The sequence below is a fragment of the Colossoma macropomum genome, unplaced genomic scaffold (genome assembly GCF_904425465.1).
Source record: "Colossoma macropomum unplaced genomic scaffold, Colossoma_macropomum, whole genome shotgun sequence".
Classification (NCBI taxonomy): Eukaryota; Metazoa; Chordata; class Actinopteri; order Characiformes; family Serrasalmidae; genus Colossoma; species Colossoma macropomum.
In genome coordinates, this window is record NW_023494807.1 from 27,738,077 (window position 1) to 27,761,377 (window position 23,301).

A 23,301-nucleotide genomic window follows, 5' to 3' on the forward strand; every position below is an offset into this window, starting at 1 on the left:
AATATGAAATGTACATCTGTAAAAGGAAAGGGCAACTCCATATTAATGCCAATGGTTTCAGAATGAGATGTCCAACAAACTTATACAGTGTGATGGTCAGGTGTCCACACACTTTTTGGCCATACAGTGTATATACAGTATGAGATACTTATAACCATAAGATTAACATTAATAGCTTTTGCTGTAAGAATGAATTAACTGTCTTAAAGAGATTTGTGTATGTGTATATTTGAAAAAATTTTTCAAAAGCACAACACCGTTTGGGACAGTATAAACTCTGTCTGGTACAGAGTAGAGGTCTGTGCGAAACTGTTTTTTCAGTCCCACTTCCGGCCACTCCTACAAAATTTCATCCCACTGCTGCAGAATATCGTAATCATTTGTCCTGCTCCCGCCTGCCCAGTTCCATCTAGGTAAACTGACATTCAATATTTGACACAGTCCATTCACAAATACATTATCTTCTGCTGAAATAACACGATAGTCATGCCCATCAGGCTCACTGTGAAGTAATTTCACCAAACATCATTTATTCCCAGTAAACAAAAAGCAAGAATTAAACCACAGAACGGTTATTTCTGGTTTTTTGCCGGGGTCGGTAGCTGTGGCCGTTGGACCGAAGACGCCGCTGTTTCTGTAAGCTACAAGAATCTTGTTCATGTGAGTGGTTGATTTAGAATGATTTTCATTTCATTTTGAATTGTTTTTCTGTTTTACATATACATATATATATATATATATATATTATATATATATATATATATATATATATATACACACACACACACAACATTTTCACACATGCTTCATCCCGCTCCCGCCTGCAGTGGGCTGGTTACCCGCCCGCTCCCGCACACAACACTGAAAACGTCCTGCACCCCAAGATACTGCGGCAGGTCCCGTGGGTCCAGTGGCAATCTCACGGAAGTGCAGATCTCTAGTACAGATTTCTGTTTCAGGCAACTTCTTGACCAAGCAAGTTAGGGATAAAGTTAATGCTGAACCCTGGATGCTAATGCAGAGATTCTATATCGTTTCATTGAAAGCTTTTCCTCTGAATTTCTTAAAATTTATCTACGTACTACTCAAAGGAGTGCCAGTGCATCAGATCACTCTCACTACCACTATCTCAAACATTAACGGCTTGCAGCTTTTCTCCTTCAGTTCACTCAGCTGAACGTTCACTCAACTGTCTTAGGTCAAGAGTCCTGCACACGCACAGCCGAGCCTTCATCTGTCTCGCAAACACACTGTTTCACTTTACGCTCAACATTAACATCTTTGTCCTTGCAAACATGCAGTGACACGTCAATGAGCCCAACTAATGCAGTTACTCAGATACGCTGTACTCAAACACAACAGCAGCAAGATTCATCTTCCATTAGCCTCATTCACTTTACCATCATGCTAATTAATATGCAAGCAAACACACTGAAATGAGCACATGCGGACATTCAAGGCATATTCAAATGTATTTTTCATTTGATCGAAACATTTGAACGCTTGATTGTGTTGGGGTAGATGTAACTGCGTTGCTGTTAAACCACACGACACGTTCCAAGCTGAGACTAAAATCGGTGCTCATCAATAGCATCGATTCGAGCCCTACTTTACCGCTCCACATTAGACCTATAATTGTAGAATTAATTGCTCTAAACGAATTCAACCCAAAAATAAACACAAAGGGAAGAGAAAAGATCACACTGTGCTACAAACATAAACATGGAAAGTATATTAATATGTCCTCAGTTACACGTTCACACAAGCAGATGAAAACAGAAAGCGTGTGCTGGATTGAATACACACGTAGCCAACGACACTACAAACGCTGTTTGCTCTAATGAGCCAGAGAATTGATAGTGACACAGATAAACTACCAACAATGACAATTTGTACTTTTGAATAATGATTACGATTTTTCTTTCTGTCCTCAAACAATGAAATTGACTTAGCATACATGCTATTTTCCTGTTTTTGCACATATATTGTTTTTTTTCTGCACAGGAAAAATAAAAAAACAAACATCTGCACTATTAAAATAAATATGACATGAGTCTTTGAAATCGTGCCGCTGCAATGATGGACCGCAGGGATTAAGAAAGGAACAGACCATTACATCCCACTCAACCAACTCAAGGGGATATCGCAGAGCATAATTCACCAGCCAGTTATGCAGATGAACAACCAGCTAAACTGAGTTTTACTGTGGAAATCCAACAACCACAAAACAATAACTCAGCTTCCATCACCGAACAATATCGGTAAGACCATCCAATACCGCATTCAGGTGAAACGCAAATGCAAAACCCTTCCAAAGCTCCACCTCTGACTCATCCTTCCACGTACCTTATTAAACGAAAGCTCTGCTCTTAGCAGCTCGGCCCTGCTCAGGAACCGTTCTCCTGGGACGGAAACTTTGGCCGTGCTTTTGGTGGGACTCTTCTTCACGCTGTCCCGCAGGTTGATGAACTTGGCCTTGGTCTTGCCGGCATTAGTGGGCAGGGTGCAGGAGGTGTAGCAGGCAGACTGAGGCTGAGAAAGCTGTTGCCTGAGGGTTACTCTTGGTTGCGGGATGTTTTTCCTTTCCGGAAGCCCCCTCTCGGTGCCATCGGACCTCCGGCAGGTGTAATCGGGGCTGGAGAAGTAGGTGGTCATCCTTGGAGCAAAGGTGTCAAAAACAAGCTCACCATTAGAAGAAGAAGAAGAAGAAGAAGAAATGAGAGATGGGGACGCTGAAGGATTATTTTTCCGCTGCACGAAGAAGCTTGGAGGGAGGGTTCTGGAGCACCTTGGCAACAAATAAGCAGGAGAATCCAACTCGGTTTCTCAGACCTCAGCTCGTTCCACTGCTGTGTATGTGTGTGCAGCGTGGGCTGCGAGTCGCTGACACATATACAAACACGGATCTACCGTCTAGCGTTCCGTCTCTCTCGTTTGTTCGCTCTCCCTCTCACCTCCTTGCGCTCTCATGCCAATTAGCAAGCTCCAATGGGCACAGCCAACAAGAGCAGAGGGGCTTTTTCCTGGCATGAATAATCAATGCGGAGCTCGAATTCACACACCAAAGCCAGCTTGCCTCAACCGCAGCCAACTCTCTGAGCTGAAAAGCAAAAGAACCGCTCTGCAGACGCCCCTTTCCAAACCCCGGTGCTTCATAATCTTGCTCTTGGAGCACCCCTGCCTTGCATATGTTGATATTTTCCCTGATCCAACACACCTGATCCTACTAGTTAATTAACCAGGTCCTTCCTGAACTGAAGTGAGCAGAAAAATGATAAAAGATGCAGAGGAGGGATAATCTAGGACCAGGATTGGAACCCACTGCCATAAATGCACACAGGGCCATGAGATAAAGCCGTTCATCTAGGATATGTCATTAAGCAGAAGTACAGACACGGTCAGTCCTCCACTCTAACCTAGAGGGGAGAATCTCTCTGATGCTCCACGTTTCTCTAACCAGAACAGAGACAAGATCAAAACTGGGCTTCCCTAAATCGCATTTGAGTTGTTTATTAGTTACTTTACAGATTTCCAAATGCTTCAAATAACAGATCATAACCTCAACAATGCATTAGTAACCATCTGATTACATATTAAACCACGATATGAGAAGCACATTCATGCTATCGTGACAGATGGCTTATGACAGTGTGGATGCAAAGGGTCTCTACATTGAGTAAATTATGAACGGAGGGATAAATAATACAGGCATGGCCGGGATTGCGTTGGGCTATTGGATTGGCGCGTAAGTGGATTTGGATTTCATGAGCGGAAGGAAAACAGGGCGAGCTCCACCATTCCAAACCTGCTGTAATTATAAAAATCTATTTGTGCATGACTGGATTGTAGAACTGCTCAATTAATTATCAACAGCTCCCATGTGAGGAAAAGAAACAAATGTTTAACAGCAGTTAAATCATACTGAACTGCAGCAGTGGTTAACACAAGAGGGCATAAATCTAAATTTGCTAGGATTTACTTGGGATTAAGATCAGCCTGAGAGCAAGGCGGTTGGCTTCAGAGAACAATGTAGTTACAGTGCCATCTACTGGCCATACATGGACTCACACAACATGAATGGGAATATTATCTTTTATGAATCAATATGGTACAAAACTGTTGATCATTCATATCAATTTGAAACTAAGCTGAGAAATCAGTTTCTACCTTCCACTATACTGCATCCCTTATTGTGAGAGGTTGGGATTAAATTACATTAGATCTTTATTATGTATACAGCACATTAGAAACGTGATTTCATATAATCTTTTCAGATGTGAATATTTTAAAATATAGGCTTAAGAATGAACTTGCTGACCTGACCCAGAGCTTATTTTTCATCTTCAAGTGACTCTGTTCGAGTAATTGCAACAGTATATTACATTACTACATATTAGCCCAATTACGCTCACAAAGTTAAAGCTCACAGGTCAAATGTAAATTAAGGTCACTTAACCCATGCGCTTCAGTGGCACCCTATGTGCTTTAGTGGTACCACAGCAACTGGTGGAACTGTAAGATAGAGTATTACTTGCTTTACAAACGAAGCTATACAACAGAATCTATTTATATAATATACTAATATAAGATATTAATCACATTTTTGTTACTACCCCCTTGGTCTCCATTTCCAAGAGTAAGCCCAAAATTTTAGCTTGCTAAGAATACCCCAAAATCAAGAAATGTCCACCTTTCAGGTCCGAAATAACTTGCCAGTGAAAAACCAAAAGACTTATTTGAACTCTCTGCAAAATATATTTAACAGGACACATTCAGTTCCATGAGTTTGTATGCCTTTACCCCTCTTATGAAGTTCTTTTATCAAAAACTCTGCATTCTTACGTTAAGCTGTGTGCAAAAGTGCAAAATAATGAAAGAAAACAAGAACTATTAAGTGTTAAGCTTATAGGCACCAGCTTAGCAGTGAAACTGTCAAGGCTGCCCAATAAAGAAAAACAGACAACCACCAATAACAAGATCAGAAATCAGAACAGACACTTTCTTAACAAACATCTGAATGTAGCAAAAAATGGTTTTCCTTTTCCTGGTTGTACTTCTACACGGTAACTCACAGAAGCAGTGCCCAGCTGACCTTACCTGGTTGGCTCTTGCAGCAACACAGTTGGTGAAGGCATTGAGGCGAGTGAGGACGGCCAGGATGCGGCGCCAGCGGGACCGACTGGTTTCGGCAGGCTCTTCAGAGGAGCTGCGCATAGACCAGTGGCGAAGCCTGGGTCCCACAGAACCACCATGGGTTGAGCTGGTGCTGCCGCCTCGACTCCCCCTGGAGTACAAGGTGTTCCCACCAAAGATGTAGTTCATTACCAATGGACAAAATCCACTCGCGAGCGTGGCACTGACAAGGACGGAAACACAAATCTTGTCCAAGGCTGAGGGAGAGCAAGCGTCTTTCCGAACGATTTCCTTAATTACGAGAGTGGCTTCCTGTGTTGGGCTGTATCTGGTGGTTTCATCTGTGCAGCGTCCTCATGACTCTGGGGCTCTTCAGACACTCCCTCACGCCCACCAAGACACCAAACCGGGAGAGTCGATTCCAAGTAAACTGCAAAGAAGACAAATCTGAGCAAGGGGTTCCGCTCTCTCAGCCACTGACAATGTTCCATTAATAGTTGGTGATGGCAAGCTCGGAGATAGAAATCAAACTCTGGACACATCAAGAGCTCACACTCAATCTTTTCCCGTTGCTATAGTAATGCTCTTGTTTGCCCCCCAGTATCATCAATCAAATGAAAGCAAATTTGAAAGCTGAAAATTCAATTACAGCAGGCAGCTCAATTCCTCACTGTGTCCAGTTCAACAAAAGTTCTTTGTCTGCAAGTCATCAGGAAATAATAAAAATTAAACTAATCCAAATGAGCTCAACCCTTTCATCATGGGCTCTGCTGCCATAGTTCCTCGGAAACAACCATCCAGGTTAAGTGGAGAGACCAATCACAAAGAAGTTCAACAAGTTGAGCAATAAAGATTGTTCCAAATCATTCTAAGCATTCCGTCGAGTTTGGAAGAATTTTTCACTGTACCGTTCGGTGTGCAAAGTGCTCCGTATCTTCTCCATTGCAGCTCCAAGGGGACCTTTCCAGTTAGAAGCTTCCGGAGATGTGCCACAGGTGCTGGATGAGTTGGGTAATTTTGTCACCAGGCTCTGCTTGCTCTCCTGCGGGAGCTAAAGCCATGGCAACCACTCACACATCTAAGAGAGCCAGCAGGATTTCCCATGCAGGTTCCGCTCTCCTGGCCAGCACCAGACTGTACAGTAAACAAGCCCCTCAGCTTCATCTGCTGACATGTTCATTAGTGCGCAGGGTGGCAGAAAAACATTATCACTCATACATCAACACATTGGCTTAGGTACATCAGTATCTAGGGCGATCAGAGAAGATTTGTCATCATAGTGCAGTGTTTGTGATTTATGGCACAGATATAGGTTTTCGAGGGTATATTTTGTATATTGAAGGCATGGAACACTTCTACATCAAACGGCACAAGTTGCTTATCTTCATTTTCACCTTAACTATCGATTTCAGAGGTGACAATCGTCTGACAACTGTCAGGCATCAATAGTCGTCTGACGAAAGATATGGCAGAACATCAATAATACATTCCCAATTACCCCTGAACACACTGTGTGCATGTCTAATGAGTACCCTACGAAACTCATTAAGAGCCTTTTCTTAGAGCCAAGTTGCCCTGCCTTTCACCTTGCAAATTGACAATTAGATCACCATACTGCATCACTGAACGGCAGGGACATCAAACAAGACAGGTAGCAGCAGACTGAAAGAATGGTCTGGACCAATGAAAATGAAATCACCATGCTTGCTGAGCCAGTAATAGAAGCACCAGTTTGAAAATGAAACTGTTGAAGCTGGCTGCATCCTTCCAATTGGCGGAGATGTCCGGGATATCCTTTTCAAATCCTCTGCAGAAGAACAATGGCCAAGAAATTAGTCCAACCAAGGCCAGGGTGAGGCCCTTTGACTGCTGGTCATCAGCTGAATGGATGCTGTCAAGACCCACAGATGTCTGTGCGACGCTTTGGCTCAAGATTCGGCTCAACGATAAAAGCCATGTTTCCATGTACTGCCTACCGTAAAGGAAGGGAGGAGCCATTACTGATTACCTCCTCACATTCCCTGCAGTGTGGTCCATCAGTTAGTTACCCCTTATAAAAAGCCAAATTTAATTCATCTACACAGTAACAGTTTCAACACTCGGCTCTCTAAGGCAGCAGGAATTTTCCTACTCAAATGCAAGTCAGGAAAGACAGTCTCAGGAGGGCCTAATTAGCTGTAGTGGAGGGAGTTATTCATGGATCAAAACAACAGAAAACAAAATGCACATTACAAAGTAGGAATGAGACGCATTCTACATTGGAGTGCAGAGTGATGGAGAGGGTGGGTATTCTCAGAACTCTCGCAAGCATATTGCACGTATCACATCATTTTCATAGTATCTTTTTACGCCTGGATCCTTCATGGGTGCAATTTTAAAGGAATCGAAGATAACGTAGCAAAGATTGAGAGTATTTCACATAGCTAACACAGCATTTATGGAGCAAATAATCGGTGAGTGTGTGCAAGCATGCAGCTGGCTGTGTAAGAGACTGCGAGCACTGCTGCATGACATGAGCACGCAGGTTGCCAGGCAGCAGGGGGAAGAGGTATGTGCCTCCACGTTTTCCCATTAGAGCGCACAGACAGGCTGGACATCACAGACAAACTGCCGCAATAAAACTCTGCATCGTTCATTTCCGACAGTACAGCGTATCCCCGAAATCTTAAAAGGCAGTCAAGCCTTTTTTAACGGGGAATGACGTACCGCCTCAAAATGACGCACCTCTGCTCCATCAATGCACGACCAGCTACCAGTCTTGCTGGCAATCACGTGTTTCGTCTCACTCTGCTGTTTTGCAGAAAACAAGTGTTCTTATCAATAAATCAAGGCAGCATGGTGAGCGTGCAGATACCGGACGCAACAGATAAACCCGAAGGGCTCAGCAATCTTAATGACTCCACACGTGTGGCCGTGGAACATGAAGCCCAAAGAGGCTGTCGATGTTAAAGAGATGCCATCACATACTTTCTGGGCACGCGTGCCCAGTCGTTCGTCCGCCCCCACTGCAGCGTTCCAGACTTACCAACAAGTGCAGATGAAGCCTTTTGGTCCTCCTCAACGTGCCCATGATGCGCCGGCCCATCTTTTTGGCGTACCAAACTGAGTTGAGCATGGTGGGCCAGGGGTCGAGTGAGAGTGTCTGTATGTGTGTGCGCACAGCAACCCAACCTACGCAGGCATTTCTCTCAGAGACAGCCTCGGCACGATGCGCGAGCCGGCGACAAAAACATGCCTTACAGGTTATGTGAACCTGTGACGAGCAGCGCAGAGAGAGACAGAGAGAAAGAGAGAGAGAGAGAGACAGAGAGACAGAGAGGCAGAGAGCAAGGGAGAGAGAGGCAGTGGCAGTCTGACGCACACTGCTGCAGGGAGGGAGAGAGAGCAAGGGAGCAAGAAAGTGAGGCAGAGAAAAGTGAGAGAGACAGACAGACAGAGGGAGGGAGAGAGTGGGAGGGAGAGGAAAAGATTTTCAAAACCTCCACAACCCTGACACGCTGCTTTCTTCACCTCCTCCCTCCCTCCCTGTGCCGTGAAGGGCTGTGAGCTTGGGGCAGAGCAGGTGCCTCCGTCCGCCTCTTCCAGCTACCAAAATGAGTCAGCAGGAAGCCGAGAGGCTTCGGCTGGAACTCGCTCACTCACTCTGTCTCACTCTCTCTCCCCTGACACAGCCAATTCAGTCCACTTCAGTGCTGTTACACTCTCTCTCTCTTGCCCCTCTCTTCCCTAACAAAAAAACAGACGCAGTATCCACGAGTTGCCCTGTAGAACGACTCTTCCTCTTCTTTATCACCTGACTTCCCTTTTTTCTTCGCCAAATCCTGACCAAAGACGTCCATCAAGTCTCTTGTGGAATTACTGATCTTGCGCAACAGCGACTTAGCACCTCATTCTCTCTGCGTTCGACACACCGTCCCTCCTGAAGCGTTCTCTAATGTGGGGGTCTATCTGTTCAACTTAGCGGCCACAAAGGGAGACGAAACAGGACTGACGTCATTGACGGGAAACTGGGGAGGGGGGGGTCAAGGCTGATCATTCCAGACTACAAGAACACTTAGCATTTCTTAGAAAAGCAGTAAGGAATTGCAGGGGCTTTTCTACTGGATACCTTCCTCATCATCCCAGCTTGTAAACTAGCAGAGGAAAACTATTCTCCTGATTTTGAATTACTATTGTTATTGATTTCCAATTACCTGGCCATCATCAGAACCCATGGACACTATTTTGCATTCATAGCAGAAATTCATATTCACTTCACATAAGAAAAGCAAGGCATACTTACAGGTGACCAGAAGTCACTTTCCAGCATGTTGATGTCAAAACACTCACACATTCATCCATGCACTGGAGAAGCAACTGTGCTTCTGTGCATGTCAACATGCGTTAATAGTCAAGGACATCAGAAAAAGAAGCAACAGTCAATGGCCAGAAGAGCCAGACAGGACTTTTACACATGACCTTTGCACCAGGTACAGACGGCCAACTTCCAAACATCTCATGCCCATCTAAAGATACACATATACACAAACACACCAATGAAAACAACAAATAAGTTCAAAGTGGGGGAGCTGTGGTTTCATGCATGTTGGGAACTGTGCCATCTAGCCTCCATCTACACCAATGTTTGTCTTGGGTCCACATCGACAGGACATCACTTAGCGACATGACTGCATGACCAGACCACCAGACACCACTGACACGATGAGACAACTAGGGATGTGCGGATATACGGATATCCCCTAAATCATTTTTAGATTCATTCGCTTGATTGGGCATTCGTAGGTTAGGCACAAAATTAGGAATGCACCGATACGGGAATTCTGGGCCAATGCAGATATCCGATCATTTCCATTTAAGGATTTGCTGATTTCAATACATAAACATCTATAAAATGTAGAAACTGGGACTACATCTACCTGAATCTACCGGTCTGATGTATCGGACAAATCTTAACATCTGTTAAACGATGAGCTTTTTAAACAATTATCAGCTCATACACATATGAAACCGATATCATTGTGGATTCCATAGAACAAATCACGCATTCTCAAGTTCTGCATGTGACGTGGAGCTGCAAAGAACGTTGGGACACGAGCAGCTGGTACTGCGCCTTACATTAAGGGAAATCGTGACTCTCAAGCTGTGCTCAGATGGAGTGTACTCTGTTAAAACACTGCTATAACCTACGGCAAGAAGCTGATTCCACTTTGCCGACTGATCGCAACCTAAGTCAAGCTACAAGGCCTATGTGTAAAACACAAAGCTAAATCAACCAAACCTAGTAAGTGCGCAATAAAAGACTGTTAAACCTTCCGTGTCCTTCCTTGTTTGTGATATTCAAATGCTGATATATTTGAATAGCAAAAAATGAATAATGCCCATCCCAAACAAGTCTTCACCTATGGCAATGTGCTATATGTGCTTGTCTGCCCTGAGTGCAGTGTCGCTCAATGACACGACTGCATGTCCGGATGACCGACCACCACTGACAGCCACATGACGAGACACAAGACTGCGTGTAACTACTACACATAAAGATGGTCGCTGCCAGTTCCCATGTTTGGGGGGTGGAGAAGTCAGGGAGGGTTGGAGGCTGTTACCTGGACAGTCATGGGGCTTTGAGGGTACAGGGAGGCGGGGGTGGGGGGAGGGCTGTCCTCGCTCCCCACCGTGGGTGGCCCGTCGAAGATGCATTCCAGCGACTCAACCTACAGGGAGGGGGCAACTCAGCTTATTTCAACACACACTGCACCGGTAGGAGTTAAAAAGAGCTTATAGCCTAGCTTAGACAGACAGAAAGAGATCATTAGAGAAGCAGACACAGAGACAGAGTGGGAGTGAAAGAGAAGGATGTTGAGGCTGTGTGTTGTCGGAATGAAAACACAGAAATATATACTCTAAACTTGAGCTCTGAAGCTGTAGCAGATATAAACTATAAGCAATGTTACCGAAGACAACTGGCTCAAACATATCGCACAATAAGGGCCGGCTTCCCAGACACAGATCAAGTCTAGACTACACAGGATTTTCAATGGTGAAACACCACTCATACTGCAATTTAGTCTAAGACCAGGTTTAAAATTTCCAAGAAAGAGCTCTATCATAAATGAAGAAACATCAAAATACATAGAAATATAGATTCTACACCTGAACTAAATCAAAAGTATTTCCAAAGAATGTTTAGGTTCAAAATGTCCATGAATTTGGCTACAAAATACAAGTTTTCATGAATTAAAGGTCTAAAATACAGAAATACAGATTCTAATTTAACTTTGCAGCCATATGAGCCCAGATTAAACCTAAGCCTAGACTAAACAGGATCTTTAATGATTAAACCACTGGAATTGCAATTTATTCTAAGACAAGCTGAATCCAGGTCTGAGAAACTGCCCCTAAATGCCACAAAATGAAGAAACTCAGCTTTAGTTTTACAGGAAACTATTAAATACCTTGTTGCTGAAATACCTTACTGTAATTTTGACAATTCTCCTAATAATTATGTATCTTAGTTCAAGCAAGCAAAGCCAAAGCAATGCACAAAAACAAACTACCAAACTACCAGTGTGTGCTTGTTCCAGCAGAAAGCACATCAGCAACTGCTGTGACGTGAATGATCCACAAGGTGGAGATAAAACTCCACTCGGTGATGAGCGTATGGCACGGAGACACGGCCCTGATCTCCAACACAGCAAGCACTTTTCCTCAAGAAGTTTCTCTCTGCCCACACTATTTGTCTTGTGACAAACAATGATGGCAGGTGATTAATCACCGCGAGTGATAACAGCTTGTTTATGGTGCACAGCGATGTGAATATACTCTACAAGTCACAATAGCACCTGAGGCGTTTAATCAAACTGAGAAACGAGATTCAGTTAGGAGGGAAGAAGGTGCCGTTCGTCGCCCCAAACGTTCTTGCTCGACAAACTGAACACTAAACACTTCCGCCGCTACGGCAGTTCTACTAAACCTCCAGCAGAGGTAGGCGGCTGACGGCAGGCTGTAGCTGAGGGCGATTTTGGTGAAAATGGGCCTCTGAGGGAGAGGGTGAGTGGGCTCTGAGTAGGGTTGCAATGATTAGTCAACAAGGTCTATTAGTCACTGACGATGTCGTTCATGGGAAAACGTTGATGCGTCAATGTGTAATTTGCTTCAAGTGAAAAGTGCTCTATAACGCTCTATACAGGGTGTCTGCACAGTTCAACACTTTTAGAGACGTTTAACGCCACTTTCAACGCAATTCAGAAGTAAATCATGATTCTTTAAAATAACTCACACTCATGTTGTTGTCCATTCTGAATACGCTAGCTCAAAAGTGATGTCAGTTTAGCGCATTGTGCTGTATTGCACAAGCAACTTTCCATTATTTATGTTGTGATATGGTATAAAATGTCTTAAAAAATAAAAATTACACCTGCTGCCTCAAATCTAAAATCTAAAGTCATTTCAGATTTAAGACAATTTAAGAACTTCAATTTGTCAAACTTAACACTTTTCAAGTCTATACTGTTCACTGTCACTAAAAATCCTTGCATCTCGGAAATTGTAACTTTATCAGAGAAGGAAAAAGCATTCTTACATCTACTGATGTAACTTTTAAAAACCTTCTGGACCAACTTTCTCTCCAATTTAGTTGGGATCTGTTCTGCTAGTTCTCCTCATAACATGACTGTACCAAGCCGCGAGGGTGAAGGCTAGCACAAGCTTCCTTCCCCCCAAGACTCACGGAGCTTCATCGGATCTTTTTCAAACTTAGTAGCCAGTCATTCAAAAAGTCGAGCTGAGAAAACTTAAATGTTCTGGACGTCTGTGGAAAGTATTCTGTTAGTAACTTGCTGGCGCTGAGGAGGTGTGAGATGTTCACTGCAGAGGTTTCAGTATGTTGCAAACGCAAACACTCTGTCCACAGAAGTCCAGACTGTCTGATGTAAAATGCACGCTAAAATCACCACACTGGTGAAACTATAGGTAGCAAGAAAACGAGATATCTTCGTTTGTTGGCCGACTGGTTCTCCAGTTTGTTTTCATTGTGTTTGTCAGACTTAACATGCTGTGTTTGGTTGTTCTGCATGTCAAATTGCCCTTTCCTGTTCTCAAAACCTCGCTCAGTTTGGTTTACAAGCCTGTAATTCAGTGCAGTTTTACACAGTGTGCACCAATAAAAGTACTTTGGGCTTTGTGTTAAACTTAGCCCAGTTCTGTCCTCTTGCATCTTCACTGTAGTTTTTACCACCGCTGTATTTCAAGCGCTGTCCTCAACTAGCTGACCCCTACCCACAGTGATGACTAGTGAATTTATTAGTCAGCTAGTCTATGCAACCCTACCACACAGTCACACTGAGTGTGTTTACATGCACTGATAATCTAATCACAATAAGATTTCTGCAGTTATGTGATTATTCAAATAGTCATGTAAACAGCATACTCTGATTTCTTAGATTAGAGTAAGGTCTAGAAATCCGATTAAGAAATCTGACAAAAAGAGCTGGATTTTAGCTCAGTAATCAGATTTCTCAGTGCATGGATACTCTTACTCTGATTTCTTTCGTATTTCTCAGTCTGCGCATGTGCGAAAACAGACCGCAGTACTGGAAATAAGCAAGCAGCATTGCCGAGAAACACTTTCAGAGAGATGCTGAAATCGACTACACGCTTGATGAAACGAAGGATTTAAATATTCATCGTCTTCTAGATGAAGTACGTTCATATTTTCAGGTAAAATGGTGCGATGTTTAAAAAAAAGCTGCAGCATGAAGTTTCAGTTTTATTTTACGTTCACGTCACATCGTCCTCTGTGAGTTTACTGGCCAGTTGCAAAGCAGAAATCTGATCACTACACGAATTACGCACATCTGGTGTTTCCCCATTATCGAAATACTCAAGTGCATGTAAAAGCATTGATCAGATTACTGACCAAGTCTGATTTTCTGCAGTTATCAGTTATTAAGTGCAGGTAAACACACTCACTGACAGACTGCAACACACTACAGGAAGCATAGGTGGCGATATAGCTTGTGTTGTTGTTCCATAACAGAAAAAGATGCAGCACAGATGGAAATTTAAACGATGATGGAGCTGTGATGGGACAAAGCGAGAGGGTTTTAACGGTTCCATTCAGTCAAATTGAATAATAGTCAATTACAGAAGTCACTATCTAATTGCAGCCCTAGTTCTGAGGCGAGGCGAGGCGTGGCCTTTGGTGGATGATCTCATGGCGAGAGTGTGATGGATGGGAGGCAAAGAGACGAGGGAGAGGACAGAGTGGTGGGAATTGAAGGATGAGTTCATCGGTGAGGAGGGAGTCGAGGGACCGGCCAGTTATGAGTGGCCCAGGCGTGAATCGGCGGCCATGGTGCGCGTATAGCGCTGTTAGTCCAGGACTGAGGAAGTGCAGAGGGGTCATCAATCTAAGAGCAGAGGGGAGCAGTGGAGCACAACAGCCGTGAGAGGAGCGCTCGTAAATGCTCCAGCCACACACTCGCACATCCACACACATCTTCTCCAGACACAGAGGCAATCACTCTGCCTTTCGGTTAGCAGACTGAAGCGTGACTGTAGTTCACCTTGAGTTAAATGGCTCAGCGATTTCACGCAAACATTCAAATAAGCCGTTAATGTTGAAGGGGGGGGCTAGCTCTAGGTCACTTTCACTACTGCGATGGAGGCCATTAGGAATGATATGACTAAGCCTGTCGGGATCATGAAATTTTAGATGTTAACTGGCCCCCAAAAGTATTTGGACACTTGGTCACACTTTATTTAGATGGTCCCCTATAGATGATCTACAGATACTTAAATCATTGACAACATTTCTGGCGATAGTTGATCATACACAACATTAAGGTTAGGGTTAGGTTTAAGAGTAGGTGTAGGTTTTACCTTGAGGTTAGGGTTAAGATTAGGTTTAGTGTTAGGGATAGACTTCAAGTTCAGTTACATTAAATACATATTTAGTTGAATGTTACTTTACATTCATACTGAGCATCTACAAAGTATCTATGGTGGACCATTCAAAAAAAAGTTACCGGACACTTCAACCATTGCTAAACCATGGAAAACACTTTTAGATAGTAGACGTTCTGTCTGCACTGAGGCTTCTGTATAGAAGAGGTGGAAACGCCAAGGTCTGGGTGTTTTTCTTATACTTGTGTTGGTAAGCTTGTGTTTACTGAGGGCATCATGAGCTCAGAAGTGTACAAACACATTTTGGATGGAAACCTGCAGTAGAAGCTGCTCTAATGAGGTGATCTGAAACTCATCAGCCACCTTTTAAAGGAAAATGACAGCCTTGGAATAGTTTATTTAAAATAAATGTCACTTGGTTTAACATTTAGTTTCCTAGCACAATGGCACAAAGATCCAATACTTTTTGGGCCACTGCAAATAAACTCGATTATCAACTAAACTGTCTTTTTTGTCTGTATACAACTATTAAAGCATATATCTGAAGTGACCGAACTGACCGACTGGTTATCTTACTTCCTTCCTATACGTGACTGGTAGCTCCCAACTGCTGACAGCTTGAGCTCTAATAAACAAACACTACTCACCGCTGACCTCTAATGGTCTTATAGCACCAGGCAGCAAAAATTCAAGCCGGAATGTATTTTAATGATGTGTATTAATAAACCTGTTTCCTCCTTTATCTGCTTTATTTCCTGCTTTCTTGTCTCTTGCGATGTAAATATGATCATGAAAGCTAATAACAGTGGGGAAAAAAAACTGGGATCAGCATCAGGACTGTACAATGGCACATTACGCATGGACCTACACTGCGACAGACCTTCATGTGTTCATCTCCATCCAAACATTCTGAAAATAGCTGTAGTGATTTATTCACAGTCAGTTCCTCGTTAGCTACTCTTAACTATGCGATGTATACAGTATCAGACATTTTCCCACTGCCCAAGTGTAGTCACTGCCCCCTCATTCGCCCCCTGCTCAGTGTAGCCATGTGACACGTTAAGTTCTGGCGTATATGGTAGTTGTAGTCCATCAGGTAATTTGAACACTAGAGAATGAATACAGATGTCTGTAAACAAAGGACCAAATAAAAAATATCCAAAAAAAAAAAAGTAATCTTAAAAGGCACCTTTGTATTCAGAGCCTCGGGGGCCCCTCAAGCTTAAGGCTAACGTGGGTTTCCTCTCACTCAACGATGCAGAAAAAAACTGAATGCTAATAGCACCCTCTTGTGGGAAATATGAATTATGAACATTACGGGACAAATCTTTCATGTACATTTTAGTGTTTAAAAATCATGAATTCATGAAAAACCTTTACAACTTTTGCAGCACCAACACTACTCGCTCAAAAAATGTACGTTTTATATTACAGCCCTTGAATGAATAGCTGTAATCAGCTCAAATGACTGTGAACAAGTCCTCTGTTTACCTATTGTGAAAAGGACCAAGACTAACCCGGTTCAACTTACGAGATACCTGTTGTTGTATGTATGTTTAAAAGCTGAAACACTGGATTGTAAGTACATTATTTATTTATTTATTTCTTTTCTTTTCTCCTGTAAGACGTAACCCTCCCGCACTTTTGATGTTATTTGTTGTTACTAAGTTGAAAATGAAAATAAATGTTTAAAAAAAAGACTGAAAACGCCGATTATGGAATTATTGTGGCATTCAGCCACACGTCAGTGAAAAATAATGATTTTCCTGCACCGTCTAAATGTAGTCAATCAGCCAAAACAGTCCAACAGTTTGCTTATTTAGTTTTAGACTGGAGCTACAAGCCTAATTTCTTCTAGCGTACCAATTAGCATTGTGCAAAACCATCACACGCTAGGCTTTAAACTGTGCCGAGCTGTTTAATCTCTAATAGACTTGCTAATGTGCTTTCTGGCATATCTGTAAAAATGGAAAAAAGGACAGACAAAATTTAGGCCTCAAGGTGGCTGTTATTGTTTTTAGCTATCAGTGAACGTTTGTCCATTTGCTCAACCACTAAACTGGGCCCAGCCTACCGTGCATAACTTCACAGAAGCGGTCCAAGTTCAGCAACGCCAAGTATCTAAGGACATGCAAGCCTCTTATGTCCTAAGTGGTATGATTTGGATCATGGTGCATTCGGGTATGCAACGGATCAGAAATCAGCCCGTGGGCTCTGCGAGCGCGTTATTAGCCGCTGCACGCTATTAATAAAAATCATGCTGCGCCCATGAGGGGAGAAACGTGCCCTATATTTTGAGCTGGGTTGAGAATCGAGAAACCCCGGCAGCGAAATCGTCTGCCCCGCCGAATGATTCTCCGCTCAGACTACGCAGCACATTTTCGTCAGGGTTATTCAGTTCATCTGACTGTAGTGTACGCGTGAGGAGTGGGTGGGGGATGACAATAAGAAACTGGCACTGGGCCCGTTTTCTTTACACTGATGTGCAGCGAGGGAGCTGCTAAAACATTCTGTATGTGTGCGTGTTCAATGAAACTGGATGGCATGGCAACATCTGGATAATGAGGCGAACGAATAAGATGTAATGCTGGAACAGGCAAACAGCTAAAACAGCTAAAAGCAGTTTAGAAAAAGCCCAGAGCACACCAGGCCGCACCTTCATCGGGGAGATGTGGGCGTGGGCCACGTAGCCGTGGACGTTCTCGATCTGGGAGATGTTCTTCTCAGCCACCTGGACCAGCTCTGGGCCAGGGGCCTCGTCCGTGAGCTGAGGGGAGCTTTGCTCCTGCGGCGACGTGTCCTCGTCATGGTGCCGGTACTTCTGCGGAACGAGCACAAAAAGGAAAGCTTGGTGAATAAACGCTCAAAGGAACGTTGCTGCCCTCGTAGCCTGTAAGAGAGCCTGATTAAAGGCCCTGGACAATAAAACAACAAAGACAATTAGCAACACTGAACATTTTATCAATATCAAAAAAAGCAGTTCTGACAATTTTATACACACTAGTAAAAGCCTTTTGCTTTCTTCAGGGTTCAAAACAGTATTCAGATTAAAAGTCCCACTGAACAGTGTAAAATACTACATATGACTGCATGATGTTAAAATTGAGTGTTGTATTAAACATGCAGCAAATTTTGAATGAAAAAATCCAAGACAGAAATATAATGAGAACACTTCTATGTTCTAATGATCACCCTTAATTAACATCCCTCAGTTCAAACTCCCAGTCTCCCAGCACTGCTGTGTCTGATCCACTCAGACCAGCGCAACACACACTAACACACCACCACCACGTCAGTGTTACTGCAGCGCTGAGAATGATCCACCACCCAAATAGTACCTGCTCTGTGAGGGTCCATGAGGGTCCTGACCACTGAAGAACAGGGTAAAAGGGGGCTAACAAAGTATGCAGAGAAACAGATGGACTACAGTCTGTAACTGTAGAACTACAAAGTGCACCTATATAGTAAGTGGAGCTGATAAAATGGACAATGAGCGTAGAAACAAGGAGGTGGTCATAACGTTATGCCTGACTGGTGTACTGTAGAATTCTTGGGAAACAAACACAAGAGCCCAAAGCATGGAAAAGCAGAGACACACTGTAATCCCTACCCTAAATTTATGGTAATCTTCGACCAAGAGATGCAGCACAGCCTTTTCACGACTGACTAGATCAGGAGGAAGTGTCGACAAGCTCATTTCAAGCCTGCGCTATGCCCTCCTTTCCACATTACTGACAGCAAATTATGCACAGTGAATGATGTAGGCAGGTAGACGCACAGCAAATATTCATGAGCTCTTAAACACTAAGCCTGCATATTCATATTCGCAGACTAACGGCACTGGCGAAGAGAGCCCCTGGTGCCATCTGATATTGGGAAAAATTATTACTTACAATGAAAAGCTGAAATTTTCCAGCTTTTTTATACAAAAAAGTTTCATGTACACTGTTAGAAATAAACGTTCTGTGCAGGTACATTTTTGCTCATCAAGGTACAAACAGTGTAAATGTTCCCTCAAAGGTACAACAGTGGTTTAAGGGTCCAACTGTGAACCTTAAATAAGTTTTTTCAGGTGAAAAGTTCGTATTTGTACCTTTTCATAACCGAATGATTTAAAACAGAACAGTAAAATAAAGGCCTGGAGACGAGACGGGGTGTGTGGAGTCAGTACAGCTTAGAACATATCATTTCAGTGGATTATGGTACAGTTATGTTCCCTGACTAAAGGTGCTGAGATGAAGCCTTGAGGGTTCCACCCCAGTGACAAGAGGGGGACTGCCCCAGTGACAGTTATTTGTGAGAGTGTAGTGTATCACCACTGTTAATGTTTAAAAACGTGTTAATGTGTAAAACCGTTTAAAAATACCATTCACACTGTAAGAACAGCCAGGTTTGGATTCACTGTTTTCGTGATGTTACAAAAACCAGTGCAATTCCAGATCTGCCTATTCACCCTAGAGCAGTTTAGCCCCACCCATTCACTCTGAAGATATAAGGAGTGTTTCTGTCTAGGCTGTTTTCTGAATGAGACACAATACTAGACAGCCAATCGGAACAGAGCTAACTCACATATATCATTCTTAAAGGCACAGAAACACATCATCCTGTTTTTCATTCTAAGGGATAAGGAAAGACTGGAAACTGGTTATGTAAAAATTTACTTAAGACTATTTTTGATGCATAAACTCACACAAATGTCATACGTGGACCTATGGGGAAAAACAAACTAAGAAAAATGTATGATATGGTTTGATGGTAAAACAGAGATGAGCTAATATGGGAAAAATAATCAGTTCACTGAAAAAGAAGCACAAAATCCAACCCAAATGCATAATATACTGGCCTGTACATGGCTTTTTACCCCTACCTGACCTGGACTAGGGTCAGTTTACATGTTATAAAGAATAACAGAAAGTTGAGAGATGAAACAAGCGAATTCCGGGGATTCCGAGGGACAAGGGATTCCAGGAAGCTTAATTTCTGGCAAGAGGATAATGAAAACACCAGCAGCACACTCACATTTGTAGTGACTGCACTGGCCATTTAGGACTACCATGTAAAGGTGATTTGGTACAGCTGATGTACCGAGGAATTAATACATACATAAAATGTAATAACATGATCAAATATGCACCCCCACCCCGGAAAGCTGCGGTAGCGTCCGAGATGAAGGCGCTCCCCTCTTCCTGCAACACAGAGGTCTATTCTGAGACTGGTAAAGGTGCATATAGCTGATGAGTCTTCCCTGTACGGGCAGGGGACGGCCGCAGTTGCCAAGGCAACAGGGTTCTCAGCATACCGACAAGTTTCCTCTATAGGTAGCCCTGTGATTCACACGGCTTTATGTAAAGCGGACAACAGGCCCTCTGAAGTGGCCTCCTAGCCTCAGTTTGCATATCCATTTCCACATCGGCCAATCAGCGGACACATCACAATGACACGCAGCTGATTCATACCACGCACCTTCAGAACACCATGTACTTTGGTGCATTTCACTTCTAGAATTACAATTAGAATAGCCCCTCCCTCACGTAATAGCTCCTCCCTCCCGATAAAAAGGTTACGCCCACCTGAAATGTACATCCTTGCACATCCTTGTAGAAATAAGCAGAAGAACCATTTCATCTAATGCTGAATGCTTATGAGCTTCATTTAACACCTTTTATATTTAGCCAGTACGTAACACACAACGATATTTTGGCGGGGCGTACGCTACACGACTTTAAAAACCTTTCAAGGTTTCTAAAACGGAGAGCATCGCAAACTTAACTCACACCAGACGACAAAGCAACGAGAGAGTACAAGAAGTTTCGACTACAAATAAGAACTCAAACTCCCAGATCTCCTCAGGTATCACGACACAAATGTAGTTAAACTTACTGGACCGGACCCATTTCTGGCAGCTGAGCTGAAACTGTTAAGACTGCTTTGACGTCTGGATCCAACATCCGATCAAGCTCCCGACCTGCAAAATTGCTTTAGATTGTGAAGATTGGTCACAAGGGGCAAAAGTGGACCCAAACCATGCCAGCAAAATGCACCTCTCAGCATAACAGAGCCACCAGACCTCCTCACTACAGGGGTCAATCATTCACTCTTGTTGTACGCTGCACATGCACTCTGACCAGATCACCATTATCTGCGTAGACCAGTGCCTACTGAACTCTCAGACGGTCATTCGTGTTTGTAGAAGTTGATGAACTGCAGCGCTACTATACATTACTCTCCTTATAGCTGTGGACGGGCAGTTCTTGCTGACAACCTGATCAAGTTCTGCTCATGTTCTCGGGTCGCCTGAGGAACAATTGCTCTTCTGCTTTTGGTCATTACAGTCATTTTCAGCTGAAAACTGTCAAATGATTATGAGCTTCATTAAGCAGCTTTTAGATCAAGGTCTTTCTGCCAACCTTATACATGTATTAGTGTCTAGAGAACCACGCATTAGAATTAGAGCTTGAAATAGTTGTGCGAACCCGATGGGACTCGACTGCTCACATTTGGTTTGGACAATATTTCCCAAATACGTGTAAATAAACCAGTGAATCGAGTCAGGAAAGTACAGATTAGTGCAGATGCTATATATATATATATATATATATATATATATATATATATATATATATATATATATATACACACATACACATATACATAGAGAGAGAGAGAGAGAGAGATAGATAGGTAGATAAAAACAGTTGAATAGCATTGCTTTATTTATCAATCTGTTAAAACAAGATTTAAACTGAAAGTTGTTTATATCATACATTTCATACTATATTTTATTTATTTGTTTGTTATCTAATGACAGCCATTACTGTCAGTATGCAGTAAATTTAGCAGTGCTATACTGTTTTATTCGGGTTTTTGAGTAATAATGGGCCGGTTTGGATCAGGTTCGGACATAATTTTGTGGGATTCAGGTCAGTTTTGGACCAAAACTGTGTTGGGTCAAACTCAGACAGAAAATTCTTGGCCTGTATTTGGGGTTCGTGCAAAATTTCAGGTCTGACTAAAGCTTTAATCGCAATCACTTCACCTCATCTAGCCGATAGGTAACCTACAGTAACGTCTGTACGATAAGCACTGATACAACTGGCTGGGCTCAAGTTTCAATTGTAATTATTCTCGACAGACAGCAGGTCTCAGTGGGACAGCGTGTGTGCTCGGCTGGTCGGAGGAAGCACATCACAGCACTGGACAGCTCGGTCTTCCCCTGATCAGCAAATGAGGAGGAGGATCTCCTGGCAACCACAGTGACTCCGTGTTGAGTCACAGCCCACTGTGAATTAGGTAAGCTGCTCACTATTCACGCCAGAGCCTTCCGGGACCATACCTGAAACTTCCACACTGAAACTGACTGACTTCTCCTGCATTAAAGCCCCTTCATACTGTAATAAATCAAGGCATGTCGTGTCTTTAAACAACCTGAGCAAAAAACATAAACATGTTAAAAACATGAAAACAGCGCTGTGAGTAGTTAAACTGTCCGAATCCTCGGACAGAAAAGCTCAGTAAAGTCACGTGGATATAAAACCTAGAAATCGTGTGCCGAGAGAGAATTAAAACTGAATTAAATTAATGAGACACCACCTGCTCCTGCACCATTAAGAGCTGGAAGTGATTCAGTAAAAACCTCTCTGCCCACACCCCAAACTGACCTACTGTATCCAACCAGCACGAGGGCCCAAAACCGCTTTGTCAATGTAACAGGAGCCAGAGCCACACGCTAATGATCCTCTGGCTCTTTACTAGCAGAGATGAAAAGCAAGCCTGGCTGGCAAATCAATCAAAACCATAAAGGGGACCAAACTGAAGAGAAATTTAAAGTCTAGTTAAAAGAGCAGCACAAATTCTAAAGGGTGACGATGCACAATAATATACTGCCAAGCATGTAATCAGGGAACAGTCCAAACGCAAGCAGCGTCCTCAGATGGCTGCGTGTCAAGAAGCTCTTACGTTCGTCAGTTCACAGTCGGGGAGAGCGCAGAGTTAGCGCCACTAACACGGGCGTCTCTTGGAGGTCTTCCCATAATCACACCAGGACCAGCCAACTCAACAGAGCGGAGGAGTAAAGGAATAATGAAATACAGATATTCTTAACTATCCACTGATCTCTCTGCGAAAGCAAAGATGAGAGAAGACACGTGAAGCAAAGTCTGGTATTGGTTAAAAACCCTGTCAAATGGAATTAGCACTTTTTGGATTAAACTGCAGGCTTGTTATTCAGTTATTAATCTTAATGACCTATTATTCAGCAACTATCACAAA

At 43.1% G+C, this 23,301-nt stretch overlaps 1 protein-coding gene across 13 annotated transcripts in view; it reads right to left on the reverse strand.

Moving 5' to 3' along the window:
• dlg1l (discs, large (Drosophila) homolog 1, like) overlaps window positions 1–23,301 on the reverse strand; it is a 199,981-nt gene that overhangs the window by 82,811 nt on the left and 93,869 nt on the right. For 7 of the 13 annotated variants that reach the window (XM_036555831.1, XM_036555828.1, XM_036555825.1 and 4 more), the window contains exon 4: window positions 17,690–17,854. In XM_036555831.1, coding sequence (XP_036411724.1) covers window positions 17,690–17,854 — 165 coding nt within the window. Of the gene's footprint in view, window positions 1–5,097; window positions 8,086–8,158; window positions 10,356–10,733; window positions 10,842–17,689; window positions 17,855–23,301 lie in introns of those variants that run through there. The other 6 variants (XM_036555830.1, XM_036555823.1, XM_036555822.1 and 3 more) reach the window with 4 other exon arrangements.